At 41.7% G+C, this 22631-nt stretch overlaps 1 protein-coding gene across 1 annotated transcript; it reads right to left on the bottom strand.

Annotated features, from left to right (window-relative positions):
* Positions 1–13150: 13150 nt before the first annotated feature.
* Positions 13151–21145, bottom strand: LOC123098316 (alpha-L-fucosidase 2). The gene is made up of 10 exons (XM_044520282.1): positions 20798–21145; positions 19589–19734; positions 18578–19509; positions 17285–17417; positions 16291–16449; positions 15532–15756; positions 15239–15340; positions 15017–15152; positions 13972–14167; positions 13151–13700 (listed from the first exon to the last, which is right to left on the bottom strand). The coding sequence occupies exons 1-10, from the start codon at positions 21036–21038 to the stop codon at positions 13388–13390; spliced, it is 2583 nt and encodes an 860-aa protein (XP_044376217.1). The 5' UTR covers positions 21039–21145; the 3' UTR covers positions 13151–13387.
* Between the last annotated feature and the right edge of the window lie 1486 nt (positions 21146–22631).

Below are 22631 nucleotides of genomic sequence, written 5' to 3'. Positions count from 1 at the left end.
AAACTTCATTATCATTAACAGGAGGGTTTTCTACTTCAGGTTCACTAGAGGCATGCAAAGTCCTATCATTTTTCTTCTTCTTTTTCTTTTTAGAAGGACTACATGCATTAGTGTTAACTCTTTGAGAGTCTTGCTGGTTCAATTCTTTTTGGGTGTCCCTCAGGATAAAGTGGTTCCTGAGTCATCCTACCTCCTCTAGTCATTACTCTAACAGCATGATCTTTGATATTATTATTCATTTCATCAAGCAACTCTCTTTGAGATTTAGCAACTTGTTCTAACTGGGTTTGAACCATAGAAGCATGCTTTCCTACACCTCTAACATCATTTGAGATTCTAAATAACAAGTCACTCAAGCGAGCAATCATATCAGAATTGTATTTCAGTTGTTTCATAACATTTGCATTGAAGTGATCTTGCTTCCTAATGTAATTCTCAAACTCATAAAGGCATTGGCAAGGGTGCATATTGTGAGGATTGTCATTATCATTGAATTTCATTAGAGAATTTACCTCTACCACCTTAGGCAGTGGTGGTGTATCAAGCCCATGTATTTCTTCAATAGGAGGTAAATTTTTAATATCCTCAGCTTTAATAGCCTTTCCTTCATAGATTACTTTGCCTCTTGCATATCTTCAGGACTGAGATATAAAACACCCCTCTTCTTCGGAGTGGGTTTAGTAGGTGGTTCACGAAGAGTCCAATCATCATAATTTCTCAATATGTTATTCAATAATTCTTAAGCTTGTCCAATAGTTCGTTCCCTGAAAACACAGCCAGCACAACTATCTAGGAATTCGCTAGAAGCATCGGTTAGTCCATTATAGAAGATATCAAGTATTTCATTTTTTCTTAAGAGGATGATCAGGCAAAGCATTAAGCAATTGGAGAAGCCTCCCCCAAGCTTGTGGGAGACTCTCTTCTTCAATTTTCACAAAGTTAAATATTTCCTGTAAGGCAGATTGTTTCTTATGAGCAGGAAAATATTTTTCTAAGAAGTAATAAATCATATCCTGGGGACTACGCAGGCAACCAGGAGCAAGAGTATTGTGCCAAGCTTTAGCAACACCCTTTAATGAGAAAGGAAATAATTTGAGAATATAGTAATAGCGAGTTTTCTCATCATGAGCAAAAAGGGTGGCTATGTCATTCAACTTAGTAAGATGTGCCACAATAGTTTCAGTTTCATAACCATGGAAAGGATCAGATTCAACCAAAGTAATTAACTCTGGGTCGACAGAGAATTCATAATCCTTATCATCAACAATTATAGGTGAAGTAGCAAACTTAGGATCACATTTCATTCTAGCATTCCAAGATTTTTCTTTATACTTGCATAATAATTTCTCTAGATCATCTGTATCCATACAAGCAATAATATCTCTAGTTGCCTCCTCACCCATAACATAACCTTCCGCTAACTTTGACAATTCATATCTAGGAGGACTAGTTCTAGTATGTGTTTCAAGATTTTCAGTTTCAAGCTCATCATCAGTTTCAACAATATCATGTTGTCTTACTCTAGCAATTTGTTCATCAAGAAATTCACCTAGTGGCACATTATCATCAAGCAAGGTACTGGCATCATCATAAGCATCATTCATAGCAGAAGTAGCATCATCAATAACTTGCGACATATCAAGATTAATAGCATGTGGTGGTGTTGCAAGTTTACTTATAACAGAAGGTGAATCTAAAGCGGGGCTAGATGGCAGTTCCTTACCTCCCCTCGTCTTAGAGGGAAAAATCTTAGTCTTAGCATCCTTTAGATTCTTCATAGTGACAATTTGATAATAATCCCAAGTGACTCAAGAAATATAGCTATGCTCCCCGGCAACAGCACCAGAAAAAGGTCCTGATAACCCACAAGTATAGGGATCGCAACCGTTTTCGAGGGTAGAGTATTCAACCCAAATTTATAGATTCGACACAAGGGGAGCCAAAGAATATTTTTAAGTATTAGCAGTTGAGTTGTCAATTCAACCACACCTGGAGATTAATTATCTGCAGCAAAGTGATCAGTAGCAAAGCAGTATGATAGTTTGATAGCAGTAGCAACAGCAATAGTAGCGGTAATAGTGATAGCAGTAATTTTGTAACAAGTGCAACAATAACGATAGCGGTAGTAACTTAGCAAAATCAATATAAGGAAATTCGTAGGCATTGGATCGGTGGCTTATTGGATGATATTCATCATGTGACAGTCATAACCTAGGGCGATACGGCACTAGCTCTAGTTCATAAATATAATGTAGGCATGTATTCCGTAAATAGTCATACGTGCTTATGGAATGAACTTGCATGACATCTTTTCTCCTACCCTCCCATGGCAGTAGGGTCCTATTGGAAACTAAGGGATATTAATGCCTCCTTTTAATAGAGAATCGGAACAAAGCATTAACACACGGTGAATACATGAACTCCTCAAACTACGGCCATCACCAGGAGTGGTCCCGACTATTGTCACTCCGGGGTTGCCGGATCATAACACGTAGTAGGTGACTATAACTTGCAAGATCGGATCTAGAACATAGATATAATGGTGATAACATAAACGGTTCAGATCTGAAATCATGGCACCCGGGCCCAAAGTGACAAGCATTAAGCATGGCAAAGTCATAGCAACATCAATCTCAGAACATAGTGGATACTAGGGATCATGCCCTAACAAAACTAACTCGATTACATGATGAATCTCATCCAACTCCTCACCGACCAGTGAGCCTACGAAGGAATTACTCACTCTCGGTGGGGAGCATCATGGAATTAGCGATGGAGAAGGGTTGGTGATGGCGAAGATCGAAGATCCCCCTCTCCGGAGCCCCAAACGGACTCCATATCCGGCCTCCCGGCGAAGAACAGGAGACAGCGGCGGCTCTGTCTCGTGGAACGCGATAATTCTTTCTCCCCCAATTTTTTCTGGAAAAAAAGGATTTTATAGCGTCGGTTTTAGGGTCCGCGGGGCCACCAGGTGGGGACAACCCACCTGGGCGTGCATGGAGGGGGCGCGCCCTGGTGGGTTGTGCCCACCCAGGTACCCCCCCCCCCCCGATGGTTCTTGGCTCCAGAAATTCTCTTCTATTATATAAAAAATCCTCGCAAAGTTTTGTTCCATTCCGAGAACTTTTATTTCTGCACAAAAAACAACACCATGGTAGTTCTGCTGAAAACAGCGTCAATCCGGGTTAGTTTCATTCAAATCATGCAAAATAGAGTCCAAAAAAAGAGGAAAAGCATTAGGAAAAGTAGATACGATGGAGACGTATCAAGATGTCCCGTCGCGCCATCAATGCAGCAGAGATGTCCTCCCGCACCGCAACGGCATGGGAAAATGTCTCGCGGGCAGGCGAGGACTCTTAGAGGTGCATGCATGTGATCGTCCATAGCCAGATGGATCAGATCTCCGGCTGGGCGAGGGTGCAGGACAAGATGAAAGCCTCGTTTGAAAAGGCTGCCGGCGTCATCCGGCAACTAAATGAGAGCAATGCGAAGCTCTGGGCCGAGCGCGACCTGCTGAGGGCGAAGATCGTCGGAAGTGCGGAGCAGCAGGAGGAGACCACTGCCTTGTCGAAGAGGACCGGCGTCATCGTCAAGAAACTTATGGACGAGAATGCCATGATGCGCATCAAGCGCGGAAGGCTGGTGGAGGAATCTGTGGATGCTCTCAAGTAGCATCTTAACGACAAGAAAGAGCTCATCGCCGCTCGCCGCTCATCGTCAAGAAACTTATGGACGAGAATGCCATGATGCGCATCAAGCGTAGAAGGCTGGTGGAGGAATCCATGGATGCTCTCAAGTAGCATCTTGACGACAAGCAAGAGCTCATCGCCGCTCGCCGCGGAGACTAGTTCCCGTGGCCTGCAGCAACGCATCAAGAAAGTAGAGATCAGCGATCCAGATCGTTGTCTTCCTTCTTCTTTTGCCCTTGTGTATTTCGGGTGTTGCCGCATGTGGATTTTTTAATTATGTTCCTAAATATGTAAGACAATTATTATGCACTGTCATCGTCCTTATATTCGTCAGTCTTGCTATAAGTCGCATTCAATGCTATATAGGTCCGTCGGATCTTACATCAAGATACGTGCAAAACTTTCTTTTCAGATTTTCTTTCTTCTCTCTTAAATCTCAGTCAAGTGAGACATAGCCACGCCCTGAAACAGGGGCTCGGGCGCCATTAATGGAGACGTTGGGAGGGAGGTGCCTGGCGAATAGGGGTCAAAAGGGCTCTCCTCCCGATGAGCACGTGCAGGGGTCTGATCGCACGCCTCCCGTACTCAAATAGCTACCCCGCACGGCACCTCCTAGCCAATAAAAAAGGGGACGCGTGGCGGCACGTAATTGGTAAGTAGAACACCAACGGTCTCAATAATACTTGTGTTTCTGATTTGTAACGTGACAGCACCTGTTCCAAAATGACTTTGTTGATTGTTAATGTGTGCGCCTTCGCAAATCGGACAGAAAAATTACCACAACATGTTGGTACCATGTCATGACATCATGCCAAGTTTCATGATTTTCAAGCATGTTTTGGATTTACAAGAATTAAAAACCCAAGTTTTCTCAATATTTCCAGCCGAGCCACGACGCCCAGATTTTTGAATTTCATTCCCATTTCTTGCATGGGACCTAGAAATTCACCCAAGGACACACATGTGATTTTTCAACCAACTTTGGTGCACTGGAGCATGTGTTTGTAGTTCAAATTTGAATTATGCACATTAAATGCCCAGAAATTCAATTAATGTATAAAAAGGCTAAACGAACCCAGAATAATTCCAAAATTTAGCACGATACTTCTATTTGGTCTAATCTACCTGTGTAAAAAAATTAAGGCGGGAGAAGGCAGTTTATGTCGTTTCGCACATGGAGGTGACACGTTCCCTCTCGGAACCACGATCCTTCTTGAGAGAAGCTCCGGTTTGCAAGAAGCTTATACCAAAGCTTGTCCCAATTCGGCCAAAAAATTTACCACAGCATGTTGGTGCCATGTCATGACACCATGCCAAGTTTCATGATTTTCAGGCGTGTTTTGGATTTACAGGAATTAAAAAACCAAGTTTCTCAATATTTCCAGTCGAGCCACGACGCCGAGGTGTTTGAATTTCATTCCCATTTCTTGCATGGGACGTAGAAATTCACCCAAGGACACACATGTGATTTTTCAACCAACTTTGGTGCATTGGAGCATGTTCTTGTAGTTCAAATTTGAATTATGCACATTAAATGCCCAGAAAATTCAATTAATGTATGAAAAAGGCCAAACGAACCCGGAATAATCCCAGAATTTAGCACGATACTTCTATTTGGTCTAATCTACCTGTGCAAAAAAATTAAGGCGGGAGAAGGCAGTGTATGTTGTTTCACACACGGAGGTGACACGTTCGCTCTTGGAACCACGAGCCTTCTTGAGAGAAGCTCCAGTTTGCAAGAAGTTTGTACCAAAGCTTGTCCCAATTCGGCCAAAAAAATTACCACAGCATGTTGGTGCCATGCCATGACACCATGCCAAGTTTCATGATTTTCAGGTGTGTTTTGGTTTACAGGAATTAAAAAACCAAGTTTCCCAATCTTTCCGGCCAAGCCACGACGCCCAGATGTTTAAATTTCATTCCCATTTCTTGCATGGGACCTAGAAATTCACCCAAGAACACACATGTGATTTTTCAACCAACTTTGGTGCACTGGAGCATGTGCTTGTAGTTCAAATTTGAATTATGCACATTAAATGCCCAAAAATTCAATTAATGTATAAAAAGGCCAAACGAACCCGGAATAATTCCAAATTTAGTATGATACTTCTATTTGGTCTAATCTGCCTGTGCAAAAAATTAAGGCCGGAGAAGGCAATGTACGTATGTCGTTTCGCACACAGAGGTGACACGTTCCCTCTCGGAACCACGAAGCTTATACCCAAAAGCTTGTCCAAATGTGGCCAATTTTTTTACCACAGCATGTTGGTGCCATGAAATGACACCATGCAAGTTTCATGATTTTCAGGCTAGTTTTGAATTTCCAGGAATTTAAAAACCAAGTTTCTCAATGTTTCTAGCCGAGCCAGGACGCACAGATGTTTGAATTTCATTCTCATTTCTTGCATGGGACCTATAAATTCACCCAAATACACACATGTGATTTTTCAACAAAATTTGGTGCACTGGAGCATATGCTTGTAGTTGAAATTTGAATTATGCACATTAAATGCCTAGAAACTCAATTAATGCATAAAAATGCCAAACGAATCCGGAATAATTCCAAATTTAAACACGACACTCATGTAGTTGCATGTTCACTATACATAAATGTTTTAGCATACACTTCACCATCCTTTCCCTCTGTAACACCATTTTGTCTTTCAAAACATAATGAAAAAATCAGGTATACCGCAAACAGTTTACTAGAAAGAATCGTGTAGGATGCGATATGAAATATCTTGGCGCACCGTCTTGTCTGGCTTACGCAGGAAGCTTCGTCGTCTACAGTCCACCACCCCCGCTTGAACCACACTTGCACGCCAGTTTCTCGCGGCACCGAGCGAAATTTTTCTGCCACCGTGGAAATATCTATCTCCCCACCCCCTCCCTCCGACCAAAAGCTACATTTCCAGTGTTCCTCCTTGCTTTCCAAGTCCAAACCTTCACTATTGCTTACTGGCAGCTCAGCCTCCTCACCGGCGACCCTTCTTCTTGCAGTGCCGCTTCCTCGCTGGCTACCCTTCTTCTTGCAGCGCCGCCTCCTCACCGACGACCCTTCTTCTTGCAGCGCCGCCTCCTCGATGGCGACCCTTCTTCTTGCTGCGCGGCCTCCTCGCCGCCGACCCTTCTTCTTGCTGCGTGGCCTCGTCGATATGGTCGGGTAATCTAAACCCCACCCACACCATCCTCCTCCCTCCCCGTCCCACATGCCCCGACCGACGGCGCGACACCTTCCACCGAAATTACTGTCCCCCTCCTCCAATTAAGCACCGCGCACAGCCATTTTGCATGCAGTATAACGTGGAGCTCAATAGCATCTAGCAGCGGAGAAGCAAATCGCGGTCGCACGCGTGCACGAGGTCGTTATGGCTGCCGTGCGTGCCGACCGCCAGATCTTGGAGGAGCACCTCGTCTTTGAGGCCACCGTCGACACCGCCACACGGTTGTCTACTTTAAAGCAGAGTTCGTGCTGTTTTCTCGAGGCCACCGCCAGTGCCTTCTAGTGATTTGTCCTCTATAATGTTAATATGCAATCTGATGTTCAGTTAACAGTTTGGTCCAACAATTGCTACATTTCGTAGTACTGTTCTCAAGCATTCTTTGTTTTGTTAACTGTCTTATCTTCTAGTACATGTTTCTATTCTGCAATGTCATGCTCAGTTAACTGTTTTGGTTCATTTGGTCTGTTGTCCATTTAACTGTTTGGTTCAATTCTGCAATTTGATTTTCATTTACTGTGGGTACAATTTTGTATTGTTATGCATGTGAAATAAATCAAATTTGGCTGTACTCAATACATATTCTACTGATAGTATGGCAACTCTCAGTTAACCTGATCAAGATCTTCCTTATGTGTGTTGCAGGGAAACAATGGGAGACACTGCGGTTTACCATCGAGGTATGCTCATGCATGGTCCTTTTGCTAATAGCACATTATTGTGCAGTTGCAGGAATCATTCTAATATTTAGGTTTCTTACAATTTGGTCTTGCACATGTAGGTCCTGCTGTCAGAGGCTTAGACCCACTGTTCGAACCATTCTGCATATGGGGAAATGAGATGTCCATGAATATCAGTCAAGTCAAGAAACTCAGAAAGATTGTTAGGATGAGGAAACTTGCGACGGATAACAGCAAGATCTTTGTTTGCACAATGAAGAAGACATCAGTCAACCATAGAATGGTACTAACTCTTTTACCTTGTTTTTACCCCTTGCGCCATTTCAAAATTTATAACAGCGATTTATGCATATCTTTGTTTCCAGTACTTTTCAAAGCAGTTCACCGATGATTACCTCTCAAACCACCTGCATGGTCAAGAGGCGAGGAAGGTATTCATTCAACACCCACAGTACAATATTGAAGTCTTTCAGAAGAGGACGAATGTTGGGCGGGCAATTATCTATAGCCACTGGCCTAAAGTTGCAAGGACATTCAACATCACTAAAGGCTCAATATTTGCCTTCCGCTTCTGCAGTTTCCCAGATGAGATTCCTCTGTCTATTTACCATGTATGATGCTACTTTCCAAAGGTTGTCGATGTTGCATGTGAAACTTGGTGCTGTTGTGTAATGGCGTAACTGAGTGCCGAAGCTATCTGATGTAATTCGATTATGAAATCCTGGTTGCCGTTATACAGATATGAAATATCTGGTGTGTTTCATAAGAAATATCAATTTGATTACTACATGGATTATCAATAATAGGCTAATTACCCTGCTTATTGGGGTTTTCTATTGCAGACGGTTACTCAGACAGCACCGTGAGCGATGAACTCAAACAACCCACACGGTTCCTAGAAAGTAGGCGTGTTCGATAAACTAACAATCACACACGGCCTCCGGTAGAGAACTGTTTGCGTTAGGCCACCTTGCACAAATGTTTCCACACAAAAAACTGTGTGTGATATCCATACGAACGGAAATGTTTTTTTGGGATTCGCCGTGTGGGATGTGCATACGAACGGAAACGATTGGGTTTCGATGCCTCGCCAGATCGCACACGCGCTCATTTTGTGTGCCAGGAGGGCCTATCCCCAATGGTTTCTGGGTCGTGTGGGAAGGACCCCCTATCGCCCACACTCACTTGGCGACGGTTCTAAGCGCCGTCGCGGAAAGGGGTTAAAAACCGTTTGTATAGCAGGTCTCTGCACCAGTGAACCTTCAGAAGGTGTATAAATGGATCTTCGGATGTTCATGGATAATGATCCTAAAAGAAAATTTTTACAGAAGAGTTTTGTAGAAAAGGAAGAATTGATGTTGTCAAATCTTCATTTTAGTAGCAATACTAAAAGTATAAATGGATTACAATGATGAGTGTTATTTATAACAAACAAGACTATTTTGAAAAGGTTTCAAAAAGTATGTATAAGATAAAATTAAAAGTCTTGTGAGGAATACCAAGATTTTTTTACAATGACCCAAAAGAAAAATGTCACGATAATTTCCATGTTTACATGCTTGGTGGAAAAAAATGTTGATTAAAATTGCCATTAGTGATTATATTGACATGTATGTAAAGGTTAGAAAATTGTCGTGGCAATATAGGTAATTTTGCCATGGAAAATAAAAATAAAAATTGCCATGGTAAATTTGAAAAGTAAAACAAATCATAGCAAAAAATAGGTAAAATAAATTGCCAGGGCATTATAGGTTAATTTGCCATGTCAAAAAAGGTGAAATTTCCATGCAAATTTTTAAAACTAAAAATTTTCATAGAAAAAAAGAGGTAAGAAAGAATTTTTCACTGCTTATAGGTAAAATTGTCATGTCTATAAAGTTAAAATTGCCATTGAAAAGAAAAAGAAGAGTTGGTGTAGATCGAACTTGAAATCCCTCGAACCGTCCACAACGATCCCTCAGAGAAAAGACTGAAAACAGGACCTCTCTACGGATTGCAGGCATAAATGCTTCATGATCCGGCAGCACTTCGCCGTCCAGAGCTTATCGTTGCCGGAGAATTAGAGGGAGAAGAATAGAACCACACATGGCTTCTCTATTATAAGGATTTAGATAGAACTAGGTCTATCTCTAATTAGATCAACTCTAAATTAGAACTAGAACTAGAGAAATAGAGGAAGCTCCAAAACTTATGTCTCCAAAGGCCAAAATCCTCTAGTATATATAGGTTGAGGGGAAAAGGAGGGGTGACCGACTTGGGAAAGGGTTTCCCCTCCCCTTGTGCCGGCCTAGGGGGTGGTGGAGTCCAACTCCACCTCCCAATTCGGCCCCCCCTGGGGCGCCTCCACTTATGGGCCTTGGGGCCCACCAACTCTGCCCTAATAGGCATTTTAGTATTTTCTTTAGCATGTTGATATTAAATAAATTCTACAAGCCTTCTAACCAATATTAGAAACTTTTATCATTTATTTAAAGTCTCAAAAACATATTCTGCCTATATATTATTTCCCGGTATTACCCAGTATTCCCAGAAACTCTTTTGGTAACCCCGAAACGCTTCCGGTTTCCCTCAAAACTATTTCTTATGTTCCTAAAACTATTCCGAGAATATTTTCTCATAAATCTCAGTCCACTAATACTCAACAGATCGTGATTCCCTCAAGCGCGTGACCCTATAGGTTCGGTAAAACATAAACATGAACGAAACTGCCTTTCATTCAATGATCAATAGCGGGACTGTGGACATCAATATTGACCCCTATGAATACATGAATGATATTCGAGTGAACGTTTGGTTATCATATGTTATTCCATTTTCTTCACGATACTTTACAAAACCTGAGGTGAGATTTATCGGTATCATCTTGAGTCATTCTCATGCTCATTATACCAGTCTCCTCATTACATGTTTTGTTTTTCTTTCGCATTGTCATGTTCCAGCATCCCTGTGATCTAGTCAAGCATGTCTCGCTAGATGATGATGGATGTCGTGACGCCAAGAGGGCCCTAAGAATATATCTCCATCGTCGAAGGAGCAAATCCCGCTCTTGAGCTATCTAGTCCCTTGTCACACTTTTCGATGAACCTGAAAGTTGTCGTTATGATCGCCGTGTTACAAAATGACGTTTGAGCAACCCAAAGTCCATCGTCCGGTATGAAGTGACTACGATACTCTCATGGTCTAAGGAACTAAAGCATACATCAACTCTTTGTGTTATATCAATTGACTTGTGAAGATTACATTTCAAAGTATAACAAACAAGTTGGGTCAATTCAGTATGATCGTTCTTCTAATATCATACTCTCAATGTTGTTTTGGGATTATTATTACACTTAACAAAATCTCAAGATCAGAAAAACATGATTGACATACAACACTTGAGCTAGTCCCAAAGGTAGGTTTTACCGTTTATCATTCCACATATGATTATGACTTTTTTTCGAATCACATATTCTAGAATCATAGCAGTTATAACATAGAATATAAATTCTTAACTATAAACGTGAAAAGAAATAATACAATATTATTGCCTCTTGGACATATTTCCAAAAAAAATAGCAAAGTTTGTTGTTCCCTCTAAGAACAACATGGCAAAAATACCGTGGCGACACGTGTGAACTTTCCGTCACAAAAAACAAGGCAAGAATAATTTGAAATTGTTATTTCTATATTTCATTCATATTTTCCTGTTTGTTAGTTTTTTAGATAGCAAGTGAGGTGCTTTGCGTGAGGCAATTTGACATTCGCTGGACATCAACAAATCCACTTTTTGATTTCTCGTGCACGGAACTAGTTAGCGCACCAAACTAATTAGCACACACAGCACATAGTTTGGTAGAATTCTTATGCGTTTGTCTGCTAGAATAGTTGGTAGAATTCGTATGCGTTAGCGCACCAAACTAATCAGCACATAGTTTGGTAGAATTCTTATGCGCTATGTCAAATTAGCACACACACAACACCGAACTAATTAGCACATAAGCCCATGTACAGAATTCTTATGCGTTCATCTGCTAGAAAACAAAAATGTTTTTCCAGAATTTTGTACATGGGCCGCGTGCTGTGGCCCAGCGAAGCCAGCCGGCTTATTTTTCTGCCCACACAGCTGGAAAAATTCTATTTTTTGCACAGGGTGACAAATAGTTGGGGCTTCGCACAGGACAACCCATATTGGGCTGGCCCATTTTTCTTTGTTTCTATGTTTTACGTCTATTTTTATTCTCCTTGCCCTATCTCTTTTTCCCATTCCAACTTTATTATTCTTATAGAATTTATTTCATAAATTTAAAACTCTCAAGAAACGTTAAGAATTTCAAAAATATCAAATTTTGGAAAACGTTCAGAATTCCAAAATTTTGTTGCTATTTTGAAAAATATTTGGAACTTGAAAAAAGTTTCCCATTTTTTCAATGTTTTTATTGTTTTGCAAAATTGTTCGAGATTTCTGAAAAGAAAATGACATTCTAAAAAATGCTCCAAATTCAAAAACTATTCTTGGTTTAGTGAATTTTCACAATTCAGATTAATGTTCGCGTATAAAAGATACATATTTTCAAAAAATATTATGAATTTCCAACATATGTTCCTGTTTAAAAAAATGTGCACAAATTCAAATAATGTTCATGTTTTTATAAAAATAAATTGTTTTTTTCAAAATATGATTGTGAGTTTTAAAAGATGATCCTGTTTCAAATTTGTTCGCGTTTTTTTCTAAAAGTGTACATAATTTTCAAAAACCTATTTAGGATTTTTAAAACGGTTCATGTTTCCTACCGTATACAAAAATTTCATACCTTAAAATATCCTTGATTGAAAGGAAAAATATATTGAATAATTCATGGGTCTTCCCTGTCGTACGATGACGTAACAAGACTCTTAAATGCCCTTGATCAATGAATAGAAAAATAACGGATTGATTACTTCACACCTGGCGAAACCGAGAAGTTAAATGCTCCTTTTTCACATGCACACAGAATTTTACTTGCACATATAATTTTCACTAACTTTAAATGCATATTACTTTTCTCCCGTTGCAACGCACGGGCATATATGCTAGTAGAAGCACAATGAACTAGTTCTCGTGTTTCTCCGCGAATCTAAAAAAAGCCATCTTGCTACCGGGGGCTACGTCGAAGGGAGGAGCTGGAGTACGTCGTGGCCCTGATTCCCGGCGACGAGCATCTGGGCCGCGAGCCGCAAAAAGTCTCGTCCACCTCCTGGGCGGGACACCATACGCATTGCGGGGCCTCCGCTAGGATGGCTGCTAGAAGGCGATGGGACGAGGCTGCCGAGCCCAAGCTCGAGGCTCAACGCCGGGGAGTTTGGAAGGCGCAACTCAGGCCGCGGCTCCGGCGAGGACAGAGCACCCGGCAACGTCTCCGCCGCGGATTGATGTGACCTCTTCTCACCTTAGACCACCATCATGGCTGTCAGGTGGGGTTGGTAAATTCAAAAATATGTGCTGCAAAGCGACTACATCGGGCAAGTTCACCATATGTTTTTCTAGGACTTCATACAGGCAACCAGCACGCGCCCGTTGTTTCTCAAAGGGGAAAACAACTCAAGAAAACTCAATGGAATACATAAGTTTAATCAGCGCAAAGGTTTAACAACATCGCTCCATTATTGTTCACACTGAGACATTCATTACTATTATTGTTCTCACTGAGAATTCAGTAAATTTTGTCACAACAGGTTCTGCCTTAGGATAGCTCTATTATTGTTCTCACTGAGAATTCAATAAATTTTGTCGCAACAGATTGTGCCTTCGGACTGCAGAACCAGCACACGCACATTCTCACAGTTGCCAAGTCTCCAAGCACTTCAACTCTGAGTTGAACCTGTAAACTTGACCCGGAGAGGCGCTGATCACGGCAGCATGGTCACCATAGTGGACCCTCGCAAGCGCAAGCGAATTCCCGCTGCTGCTAGACCATACAAGAGCTTCATGCAGGCTACCTTCTTTCCAGCAAATGTTAACCGTCAACCCACCTCGGGCCCTCAAACCTTTAACACTGCCATGGGGCCACTTGTCGCGGGGCAGAGCAGGGAGCAGGTACAGATCACTCCCGGTGCTCTGCACAAGCATTTCGCACAATGCAGCTGGAAATCTGCAAGAGAAGATGAACATTGTGATGTTTGTGAATCAATCGGTACAGTTAAGTAGCGCGAGCACTATTATTAGACCTCTTTTAAGTGGTTAACAGTTAACAGCTTAGAGTCATCACGAGGTAATCATACTATGGTAAACAGAGCTGGCTGTGGTGAATTGAATGGTTTTGTCAAATAGAGCTGGAACTTCATGTGTCACAGTTCAAGGTAATTATACTATGGTAAACATAATGGATCATGATTGATTAGGTTGAAGGTGATCTGGTTTACCCAAAATTTGCATCAATCTGGAATGGTGGATGCGCTGTGAACAAATTGCTGTATAGACCTCCTTCCTTTTCATGCTCGTGCTTTGGATCTATCAAAGTGATTAGCTGCAGAATCATTTTGTATGCATGCTCACTGTTGTGAAGATGAGCCCACAGGGCCATCTTCCATGAAGTAGACCACCCAGGGCCTTTGTCACCTACACAATAGAAAGAATTCAGTGCCAAGCAGCAAAGACAGAGAAAGTGATGGCTAACAGCCAGTCCTTGACCGTAAACACAGTATATTTGACATTCTTAACAGTGCCATGCAGGAAAAAAGAATATAACAGCTGGTCATGTAAGCAAACCGCATAAGAAAAAATCAACTTAATAATACCACCATTTGAACGAAAATGACCATGGGAAAATAAGATCAGCAACCTTTGTAAGAAGTTTAAAAAATTATTACACAAACAACACTGAATTATCCTCTTGGAACAACGGTTACTGCTTATTTCAATTTTACATGAGAACAACAGTGGTCGATCCAATCCCATTAAACCTTGCTATCCTTCTACAACGAAATTGTTGAGCACCCCCATTTCAAAAACAAAATTTAAAAAATAAAATTGTTGAGCACCCAAGCTGATGCTCGTGTGCATAAGTGTATAGCTAACATCTGTTTTAAGAAGTTTTTAAGTTGCTGTGGGTTGTTTGTATTTTTGCTCTACTGAAACAATTGTGTTTATACATATACTGCTTTTGATGAATGCAGTTACAGTATGTCACTGAATGGCCTTCCTCGTTTTTCTTTTTTCTTTTGTTCTATATGTCCATTCCTCTTATCTTCAACAGTTAACCCTCAAAATCTAAAAAAGGCCGAGACAGCAAAAAGGAGCTCATACAAGATCAAGTAACCGTCATGGTAAGGAATCTCGGGAGGTCATCATCTAACTATAAGTTCTCTGAGTTCATAACTTCTTTTGAAACAAACCCAAACTAAAGATTGATAACTTCAAATAAGGATCAAATTCTAATGATGCCCTTTTGATATGCAAAAAAGGTACCTCTTTTATAAAGAGTATTGGCAACAGCTTTGCAGAGGTCAGGTGTTTGCTCAAGTGTCATGGTATGTCCAGGATAAAGACCAAATAGATGAGATACATGCCTGTGCTGAGGCTCGGGATCCTTAAAATCTTGTGCCTGTGCATAAAAAACAAGTATTATGAAACTGAACAGACCAATGCAAATCACTTTGAGAGATAAAAAAATAAAAGGTATATACAGACCCATTCCATGATTGTACCATCTCTACCAATTTTTATTGGTGGGAGCCTTGGTAGTGCCGCTTTTATCCTCTGAACAACATCAGTGCTGGATTTTCCTAAAATCTGATAAGACACGTATGAATACTTCAAACACATAAACATTCAAATAAATACATGCTAGAATGATAAGACTTAACTATAACTCTAGTATAACATTTTATATCTGCATGCTTCATTCATAGTATCACCAAAGTATCTGCATATTCAATGAAACCTGTCTCTTTCAACAACAGTAAATAGAAATGAAGACTTACATCAGCAGACAGAAGAACAGCTGAGAATACTTCTCTAATAATTGACATGTCCATAGTTGTTGAATAGCTCACAGATGCTTTCTTGCCATCCGGAGCAATAAAATAATGCTCTGGAGAAGTAGAAGGATTGGTCTCCAGATAGCCTTCATGGCCTTCAATCAACCAGGACAACAGAAAGGAGGCAGATCCTTCCAAAAGTGGATACGCTGTTCTCTCCAAAAATTCCTGCAAAAAAAGAACAGAATATCACATCTGATGTAACTTGATCTTGTCTAGATCACATTTATGTCTCTCCAATCTCCAGAAGATGAGCTTGCACTTTGCGGCAAAGCTATCAGTATGGAATTCACCATATATTCACGACATCCTCTAGGACATTATCCATCAATCAGAACACATGAAAAAGGTAGATGAACCAACAATCTATTCAACAGGATAGTTAAACACTATTGGCTAGTCATTGCTGCTAAACATCGTTATCTTTTAGTACAGTTTTAGTACAGTTAACCAGTGTCTAATCCAAATTTGTTAGTGCTTGCCTTATGCTCATATTTGGTTTAAGCTTACCTTTTACCACCAATTCTTCAAATAAGAGTGTAATCACATAAACATAAAGGGAGATTAGGCTCCAACATAAGCAAGCGGTGACAGTAATTTTCATATCTGCCTATGACGTATGATCACAATCTGTGCTTAAAGGTGATACAAGAAAGTAATGCATACAAGTACTGCATGGCATTGCATTATGTCATCACTCACTCTGTCCATTGTAAAACTGTAGTGTTCCCACAGGTGTGTAGCAAGCCATGGCCCACCCATTGGCCATAGAGCCCATGAAGGATCACCAGCATCCGGTGATGTTTTTGCCCACAAGTCTGTGACTTGGTGACTAACCCAGCCATTAGCTCCGTAATTCACCTGTCAAGAAAACATATCATTACCTCAAAAAGTTCCCATGAAATACAAGGTTCCAAACTATGCTATAAATCCATTTGGAACACGTAAACTGAATAAAATAAAATCTAGTAATATGTTTAAACACGAAGTAGAATTCATCAAGAATCTAATACACACAAACCATTAAATAGAGTTGTCCAAATGATTCACCAAGAAGATGCACAAAGTTGCAATTCTTTATCCTTGAGTGATCAAGGGCAAGTGCCTCTCAAACTTTAAATTTTGTATTCACATTTACGTTGTCACGTTAACAGTAAATACTCAATAGTTGATACTCGGTGACACTAAGAATGAACTGAGGAAAGACCCTATCATCTAGATATGCTTATAATGTCGTGGAGCAAGTGTTGTCGTGGTACTGTAGCATGCAGTATCATGTGGAAATGAGATATTTGAATAACTAATTGCCTTGTTAGATTGGTCTGTTTCCATCCTCATGTAGTACACTGTCGACAGAACGACCTTCGTACTGCTATTGGGCAAAAGGGACAGATGATAGACATGTACATATGCAATCAAAATCCTATAGAAAGAAGAAACTGAACAGCTAACTATTGCCCCTTGTGCAAACTGGCAGGTCCCAGGCTTCTAGCGGCATCACTGCTACTCCTTTGTTGTCAGGCCTCAGTGATGCTGCTAGGAGTAGGATCCAAGGCTATGGGCCATGGCCACAAGAAATAGTATTCATAAAAGTTCAATTCACTAGGAAGTAGAAAGATATGTTGGAACACTCACGAGTATACAGGGTAGAGAACACACAGTTTCCAGAGACGCACTTTTATGAAAGTAGACTTACTTTTGCCGTCTTAGCCCCATTGACCGAAAGGGATCCAATGAAGTCGAATAGTGGGTCTTGGCATTCACTAAGGTTGCAAGGAAGTGATGGCCAGTAATTCATTTGTAGATTTATATTTGGATGGGGAGCTGTACTGGAAAGTGAAAGGAATGACATATTGTTATCAAACTTGGACTGCCAGAAAATAGTGTAAATAGGACTATCATCAATATATTCTCAAATAACTTACATTACAAACACTAAGGTATTTGCTGCAGTAAATCAGCATTAAGTTGCTACAAATGGCAAGAGAATCAGTATTACCCACAACAAAATTTACTTGAATAAAAGATGGATAACCCCTTTAGTAGATCAACTGTTCAGAATGCACCAGAAATTAAGGGAAAATATACTAAATTATCATCTTCCCAAAAATTCAAGTTACTTTTTTTTTACATCATAAAAAAAATTCAAGTTACATTCTTTATATAAAGAATCCCAAAACCTATATTTGAGAAACTAATGCGGGGAATTTAAATTTTTGTGGCTTTCTTCATATGTACTCAGTGTTTTGTCATGCTGTGTCAATCCATGTGCCCAGTATAACATAAAAATAATGGGAATATGAGCGTTAATCAATATGGTTATTTGGTAACTGATTATCCAATGTGTTTAAGGGAATGAGCATGCCTGTGTGTATTAACATCAACTGGATACACAAAATGTTGGCCTCAATTACTTCGGTGTCTTTGCATCGAAAAGGCCAAATGTGTGTTACCTTTGCAAGTAATAGGATCACAATGTGTGTACACGAGAATCCTTAATTAATCTACAGAAAAATGAATACAGCTTTAAACCTTAGCCAAAGGCGAGTCTCTTCAGTTCAAAAGAAAGACTAGTCTTAACTTGTAAAATGTGCAAATTAGATTAACTTCTACATGATAGTTTTAAAACATATTAAGAGAAAGGGCCACTTGTCATGTTTTCCACTTATATTTTCCTCATTTTGATGCAGAACAGCTACGGATTGTTATCAGACTTTTCAAACTTCTAAAATTATTGCTTGCCATAGCAAAAATGGTCATGTAACACCAGACTGCATGCAAGGACAATCCATTTCACAGAGCTGGTCGTTTGTGACCCCATTAGGATGATATTTAAATGACGTATGCTCTGAATACACAAGTTCTACAAAGTGTGACCCAGACGAACAGTTGCAGCCGTTTTCTTATTCAATAGTCTAAAAAATAATACCCCAAGATATATAGCTGGCATAAGCAACAAAACAAGACAAGATATGGTATAAAAACATACCCCCATGGTGCATTAGTCTCGTTGTTCCATATTCCTTGCAGATTGGAAACCTGAGTTCCAGGCCTCGAACAAGAAATGAGTAGATAGCGCCCAAACTGAAACAGAAGTTCTACCAGAGAAGGATCTTCATCATGTCTAAAACTTATAATTCTGTCTACAGTAGGCTTCTCTGAATTATTAAGCTCGTTTAACCTTGAACAGTCAACCATCTGTACAGTGCAATCAGATACCGCAGCATCCTGAGAGATATTCTCAGGTAAGTGAGCCAAAGTGCTACCTCCAAGTACACCATTAGAGCCTCGTGAAAGTTGCAAGGACACGCGCTGGAAAAGACTCTGGTAATCATCCATGTGATAAGCTTTTAGCTGTGCATATGACATGCTCCTAGCCATATTTAATGTTGTGAATGCTGATGTCACTGGATCAAGTGTAGATTCAGAAGGCTTGACAAATGGCCCTTCAAATGAGGTTGCAGCTGCAAGGAGCAAAACTGCTGAGTCGGCACCATCAAGTTTCAGCATCTTATCATTTAATACTTGCACTTGGCCATTGGCACCACTCGTCAGCAGGTAGAGAATAGCACAAAATTTCATCCCCGGAGGATGATTAGATGCATTGCCATCTCCCGCGGGCTTTTCTCCTGGGCAGCTGCCCTCCATGATTATTTCATTTGCATCTGTTACACGAATACGGTGATCTAGTGGTGTAGCTAAAGATACTGTACAGGAGACAGCTCCTGGTTTGTTTGCAGAGATTTTAGTCGCAATTACTTGATGTGGATTTGAGGAGAAGTGTTCCCTTGAGTACAATACTTCCCCAACACTGTATGTGACATTAACTGTTGCAGATTCCAAATCAAGGTATCTTTTATAATTTGTATACTTGATATGCTCACCAAAGGCAAGATCAATATCACCGAGAGGCTGGTAACTCTACAGTTAAAACATAAGCAATGTTTCAATGTCGATATAGCAGCACAACTCTTCAATCAACCTAAAATAAAATGTGTACCTGCGTCTCGTCACCAGACAGGCCATAAGCAACAGCTGTAGCTTCAGGATACAGTCCCTTATCAACAAGGCTCCTTACTTCAGAAAGAACAGTAGGTGCTTTGGGGTTTGTATAATTACCAGGTCCGCCCGTCCATAATGTATCATCTGCATCAACAGTTTTGATATGAAGCAGTAAACTCTACAAAAATAATCAGATAGGTAGTATTAAAGGAAGCTAATATGAGTGAAGGTGTATGTGAAACAGTGAAAGGTGTACATGAGTGGGGAAAGGAGACAAAAAGGACTGATATCGTTCACTTATAGGGAAACAGTAACAGAATAATGAAAAAGAAACTTCCTAATTTTCACGTCATCTGTTCAGAAAAGTGGTATGATTGTACTTTTGGAGAACACATGCAAGATCAATAAATATGATCCCTATCATTTTCATTTAAAAAGTGTAAAGATGAATCCTGGCATGAAGGATCTGCAAAACCATGCACACATTCCGACAGTGCACTCCAGACTTCAAATCATACTACTTTCAGTAAAAGTGCTAACTAAGATGATGGATTCAAATAGAAAAATACCCACATGCGCCGTTTTTCCATCTTATTTTTATATACATGCACCTATTCAGCTCAAACATATGTATCAGTCTATCAGAACCTCCCAGTATCCACCAGACCAGCATTTATCAATATGTCTTTACATTGAACACAACGCAAAAGATATGTATGTGGCCAACTGACATCTCCATTTACCGGTCGATACAATGCTTGTATTGGGCGCGCTCTCACCATCGATTTCCCCTCATCTAACAACACACAGAAGCAACCATGCTCCATCGATAATGCTTTCTGTCTCAAGTGTGCTCTCACCGATGGCATGAGCATGAGCGCGCAAGAGAGGGGGGTAATGTGAGTAGGAAAAGCTGCGCAGGTTGCCACTGTAGTGACACCCATAATTCATGTCAAAAAGTGAACATATTTGTTTTAAAACCGAAAATTCAAGATGTCATAGTTTTAAAATCGAGGCTCTAAATCATCATCTGTTAAGAGCATTTTGATTGCTGTGGTGTTTCTGGGTGAATTTGATTCCCGAGCTGGAACGAGAGCGCTTCCCGACCAGAAAAACCCAAGACAAGATTTTCACTAAATTTGGGGATATTATAAGCAGAGTAATTAAGCCTTCAGAAGAGGGGGGAATCTCGGGGTCTGTCAATTACGGTTGAGCTGGAGCTTCTCGGAGGTGACGCCGCCCCAGACCAAGGCGCCAAGACGGCCATTCCCGATCGGCGCCGCGTCGGTGAAGTACCTCGCTGGGGACGCGAACACCACCTTCAGAGGCGGCGCCTCCTCCGTCGGCCACCCCGCCGCCGCAGCCGCAGCTTCCGCTTCCTGCGGTCGACGCACCCAGATCCACTCGCCGCCGGCGTCGCAGTCGTCGCTGCGACCATCGCCGTCCATGGGGAAACAGCTAGCCCAGAGGAGCGAGGACTGAGAGGGAGCAAGTTGTGCAGCTGCAAGCAAGCGGTCACGGGACAGGTGACGCGGACCGCGGATCTTTGTAGTGCGCCATCGATCATCGCGGAGTAAATGCAGCTGTACCGCGGATTTAGTGATGTCGTGGAGTAAGGGCAGGGGCAACGATTCTAATCCGGTTGACACGAGAGCCGACCATCTAACTATGATAAAGTAAAGATAACTTTAAAACGGTTGATAATGAGAGCCGATCATTCAACCATGATGAAGTAAAGATAACTCCAACGCGGCTGACAGCGAGAGCTAACCATCCAACCACATGTATTGAATATTCACAATAATTCAAATGAACAATTTTAAAACGGACGAAATTCATGTAAACTGAACAATATTTTTTAAAGTTTTGATATATTTACAATCAAAAGAAGCAAATTTTGATATGTAAACTAAACCGAATAAAATTAAAGTAAACCTAACCTAAACTAAGTGAAGTATGAAAGGTGACCTTTTAGGCATGGCCCCCTAAACCGTCGATACCTTCACCATCGTCCCTTCCGTCGACATCGTCGTCCTTCTAATAGCGGAAGGTCTTCGGATGTAGTTGTTCGGCTGCCTCCATCTGGCGCCCTGCTGGGCAGCGTCCTCCTGGCGGTGACAGTCGACCCGTGGACACGCTCTTGACATTGCCATTGTCGGCGAGGGCACGGGACGCGCTTGGACTCCTTCATCCCCACTTTGAGGAGTTGATCACTCGTCCGGCGCCGACAGTGAGCGGACGTCTGCGCGGTGGTCCTGGACCGATCTTCAGCCCAGGGCAATATGAGGTCCCGGCCATCGCGGACTTAGTCCGGCGTCATGTTGGACGCAGCAAATGCCACTCTCGGCGCGCCTGCTCGGATGCCACCTTCAGCTACTATCATAGTGCACAAGGAGGAGGCGTTGCCGCCACATCCAAGGTAGTAGAGGAGGTGGTTGTGCACATTGGCGATCGTCGGGTCGGGCACCTCCTCCTCCTTCACCGGGCGCCCTGGCTTCCTGACAGTTGTTAGGGCGGTGATGGCACCACCTTCTTGTCGTGCTAGAAACGACGTGTGGGGACGCCAGTTGGATGAAGCGGCCGGCCTAGCTGTGAGGCGAAAGGCTGGCTCCCCCTTGATGCGAGTCTGATTTGGACACCGCGGTTACGTATGCGGCGGCTCCTCCTTGACGTTGCGTCCAATTTTGATGTCGCGGTTGTGCGGTGGCTAGTGCAACACCGGATCGCGGTCGCTGAGTGACAATGCAAACAACAACTCTATTTTGCGTCGCGAATTCGTCGTCCATGCGCGTAGCCGAGGAGGGGCAGCTGCTACTGCTCTTGTCATCGTCAAAGAGCACCACCTCCTCCTTGACCATCAAAGTGGTGGATGTCAACGGGCCAGAAACCATGGGCGATGGTGCCACGATCGGGAGCTCCCCGTAGATCCACCCACCGACGCCGATTACCAACTGTCGTACTTGCCCATCAATGCGACATGCAGATGAGAGAAGAGGAGTGGGGAGGAGGATAGGTGGCGGTGTGTGGAGGAGAGGAGATTG

Source organism: Triticum aestivum, chromosome 4D (genome assembly GCF_018294505.1).
Source record: "Triticum aestivum cultivar Chinese Spring chromosome 4D, IWGSC CS RefSeq v2.1, whole genome shotgun sequence".
NCBI classification, from domain to species: Eukaryota; Viridiplantae; Streptophyta; class Magnoliopsida; order Poales; family Poaceae; genus Triticum; species Triticum aestivum.
The sequence above is the reverse complement of the archived record's forward strand: the minus strand, read 5'-3'. Positions and strand labels throughout refer to the sequence as shown.